General features: G+C 40.7%; 1 protein-coding gene across 1 annotated transcript in view; it reads left to right on the forward strand.

Moving 5' to 3' along the window:
- Positions 1-4,073, forward strand: part of LOC106877680 (meiotic recombination protein REC8 homolog) — a 31,177-nt gene that overhangs the window by 6,453 nt on the left and 20,651 nt on the right. The window contains exons 5-7 of the mRNA XM_014926628.2: positions 495-594; positions 2,227-2,344; positions 3,396-3,469. Coding sequence (XP_014782114.1) covers positions 495-594; positions 2,227-2,344; positions 3,396-3,469 — 292 coding nt within the window. The remainder of the gene's footprint in view (positions 1-494; positions 595-2,226; positions 2,345-3,395; positions 3,470-4,073) is intronic.

Genomic DNA, 4,073 nt, shown 5'->3' on the forward strand with positions numbered 1-4,073 from the left:
GTAAGTAGCTTGCTTATGAACTGCATGGTTCCGGGTTCAGTCCTACTGCATGGCACCTTCGGCAAGTGTCTTCTACTTTAGCCTCGGGCCGACCAAAGCCTTGTGAGTGGATTCGGTAGGCAGAAACTGAAAGAAGCCTGTCGTATGTATGTATATATATATGTGTGTGTGTGTATATGTTTGTGTGTCTGTGTTTGTCCCCCCAACATCACTTGACAACTGATGCTGGTGTGTTTACGTCCCCGTAACTTAGCGGTTCAGCAAACGAGACCGATAGAACAAGTACTAGGCTTACAAAGAATAAGTCCTGGGGTCGATTTGCTCGACTAAAGGCGGTGCTCCAGCATGGCCACAGTCAAATGACTGAAACAAGTAAAAGAGTGAAAAGAGTATATATAGACACAAACATTAAATAATTGACCAAGTAATTGAATTTCATGTATTATGGTTGTTGTTGTGTATGTGTGCAATAATTTTTAATTCCAATTTTCCAGAAGGGACAGAGTCACAAGATCAGACTTTTTTGCTGATATAGATTTGAGGTTTGGAGAGTTTAAAGATGTCATGATAGACATTGAAGAAATACCAACTGTAGTAAGTACTAACCATTATTTTGTTGTACTTGTGTTTGTAGTATAGTGTGTGTGTGTGTATGAGTTTGTGTGAGAGAGAGAGAAACTGTTTTCGTCTTGTCTTGTCACAGACAAAATGCCCAGACTGTAGTAATTACACAGGCCAATGACAACATGGCAGAAAAAAGGGAAAGCCAAGATATGGGAATATAATTTATTAATGATCACAAACAAACAAACAAACAAACAAAGGTTCTCACAGGAATGAAACTGTTAAAATTACACTCTGTCACACTCATGCTCTAGTGCACTTACCTACCTTTTCTGTTCTTCTACACCTATTCTCCCTCCTTTATGCACCTTGTACCTTGAGGCTATGCCCGTACCCTCTCTCTCTCTCTCTCTCTCTCTCTCTCTCTCTTTCTCTCTCTTTCTCTCTCACTCTCACTCTCTCTCTCTCTCTCTCTCTCTCTCATATATAAGGGGAAGAGTGCTGTCCTAGAACTGTGACAACCTCTTTTCGGCCGATAATGGAGGACTTCAACCAGTTATAGAGATCATCTCTTACACTCATTGCAGAGAGTTTCACCATAAGTCTTTTGTGTGGCACAGAATTAAAAGCCTTAGCAAAGTCAAGGTAAACAACATCCACCCATTAGCTACCATCAGTGATCTGGGTGATGTCCTCAAGAGACTCAATGAGTTGATTACAGCAGCTGGAGTTAGGAATAAATCCAAATTGTGACGGCTGGATGAGGCTGTGAGACTTCCAGAAGTTCCAGAGGGTTTCGCTGATTCATGATTCCATCAGTTTGGCGATGCAGCTAATAAGACTGACGGGGCGATAGTTGACAGGCGATGTGTGGTCACCCTTTTTGAACAGAGGGATAACACTAGCAGTTTTCCACTGCTCTGGAGTAACACCATTGTCAAGACAGAATTCAAAGAACAGTGAAAGCTGGTTCAGAAGAAAGTACCCACCACGTTTGAGAAGTAGGTATGTAATACCATCGAGACCAGGAGAGGCATAGTTACGTTTATTCTTAAGGTGGCATTGTAGCATTGCTGGTGTAAGTTTCATAGTAGTTATAGAGTCCGGTGTCAGAGGTGATAGAGATGGAACACTTTGATTTTCGACAGTAAAGATGCCTGCATAGCATCCAGCAATAATTTCTGCACATTCTTTGGGATTGTCAGTAATCTGGCCTGTGTGGGGATTGCGAAGGGGACCAACTGGAGAGTGAGGTCTCTGCTTTGAATGTACATACTTCCAGAACGTACCCTTTTATTATTAATTTGAAATTATATATGTGTGTGTGTGTTGTGTATATATATGCATGAGTGTTGTTATGTGGCAAGAAGTTTGCTCCTCAACCACATGGTTTCAGGTTCAGTTGCACTGTGTGATACCTTGGGCAAGGGTCTTCTACTATAACCCTGGGCCATCCAAAGCCTTGTGAGTGGATTTGGTAGACAGAAACTGAAAGAAACCCATATCCACTCACAAGACTTTGGTTGGCACAGGGTTTATAGTAGAAGATACTTTCTCCAAGGTATCACACAGTGGGACTGAACCCAAGACCACATGGTTATGGAACACTCTTCTCAATGACACAAATACACTTATAAAAATGTGTTTTCTTTCTGTTTATAGGAAGTATGGAGCAGAGATTTTTCTTTTGAAATACCACTTCAATCAGATTACACTCTAACTACCCAGAAAGAGCTATCGACTCCATCTCCATCTAGTTTACCTTCAAAATCTAAGCCTGGTAATTTTTCTCTGTTTCCAGATTCTTGCATTTGGTTAACTTTTCAACCAATTTCATTACAATATTTCTTGTCTTGAAGGCAGCGACCTAACAGAATCATTAGTGCACTAGGCAAAATGCTTAGAACCATTTCATTCATCTTTATGTTCTTCACTTTTAAGTTGAGTAAAAGTGTTAGACAACAAATCTTGTATTAAGACTTCTGTGCAAAGACATTTAACTGTAAAGATCCAGTTTTGTTTTATAAATAAGTCCACATTACCATTGCTAGAATGAAATGATTCTAGACTAAAAGTCCTTTTAGGTGTGTGGTTAAGAAACTCATTTAACAACCATGTAGTTTAGGTATAGTCCTAGTGCATGACCTGCCTTGCTCCCCACTAGCTATATAAGCAAGAGGGCATTTTGCACCAAAAGCCAATAGGAGAGTTTCTCTCACGGTAACTTCTGCAGTGTAGTTTGTTCTAACAGAACATCCAGTTTTAAGGAGGGATAAATATATACATATCTGTATGTGTGTGTGTGTGTGTGTGTATGTGTATGCATATATACATCAACAAAGCCTTGTGAGTAGATATCATCATCATCATCATCATCATCATCGTCGTTTAACGTCCGCTTTCCATGCTAGCATGGGTTGGACGATTTGACTGAGGACTGGTGAAACCAGATGGCTACACCAGGCTTCAATCTGATTTGGTAGAGTTTCTACAGCTGGATGCCCTTCCTAATGCCAACCACTCCGGAGTGTAGTGGGTGCTTTTATGTGCCACTGGCACGAAGGCCAGTCAGGCGGTACTGGCAACGGCCACACTCAAAATGGTGTATTTTATGTGCCACCCACACAAGAGCCAGTCCAGGGGCACTGGCAACAATCTCGCTCGAAAGTCCTTACACATGCCACGGGCACAAGTGCCAGAAAGGCGATGCTGGGCACAGGTGCCATATATATTCATATATACCATCATTATCATGAATACTGTTAATAAGTGTTTCTAGTCATTATTGTCATCTGCTTGTACTCATTATGTATTTTGCCTCTTCTTTATAGAACCCCTTCCGCCATTCTCTATGCCCGAAGACCAGTTGAGGATGCGGGAGTCTGTTGCAGTGGACATGACTATGGTATCTATGTTTTTTGTATTTTTTTTTGTTTCAATCATTTGACTGTAGCCATGATGGGGTTCTTCCTTGATGAATTGAGTCAAATCAACCCTAGTACTTATTCTTAAACCTGGTACTTAGCTCATCAGACTCTTTTGCCAAACTACTAAGTTATGGGGATGCAAACAAACTGATACCTATTATCAAGTAGTGATGAGGGACAAACGTGATCACACACACACACACACACACATATACATACACTCTATAAACAATATTCATTTACTCTTTTACTCTTTTACTTGTTTCAGTCATTTGACTGCGGCCATGCTGGAGCACCGCTTTTAGTCGAGCAAATCAACTCCAGGACTTATTCTTTGTAAGCCTAGTACTTATTCTATCGGTCTCTTTTGCCGAACCACTAAGTTATGGGGACCTAAACACACCAGCATCGGTTGTCAAGCGATGTTGGGGGGACAAACACAGACACACAAACATATACACACATATACATATATATATATATACATATATACGACAGGCTTCTTTCAGTTTCCGTCTTTTACCTGCTTTTATCTTTGGAAACTCTCACTGTGCTGTTTCTTTCCTTATTCCATTATTGACT

Source organism: Octopus bimaculoides, chromosome 14 (genome assembly GCF_001194135.2).
Source record: "Octopus bimaculoides isolate UCB-OBI-ISO-001 chromosome 14, ASM119413v2, whole genome shotgun sequence".
Classification (NCBI taxonomy): Eukaryota; Metazoa; Mollusca; class Cephalopoda; order Octopoda; family Octopodidae; genus Octopus; species Octopus bimaculoides.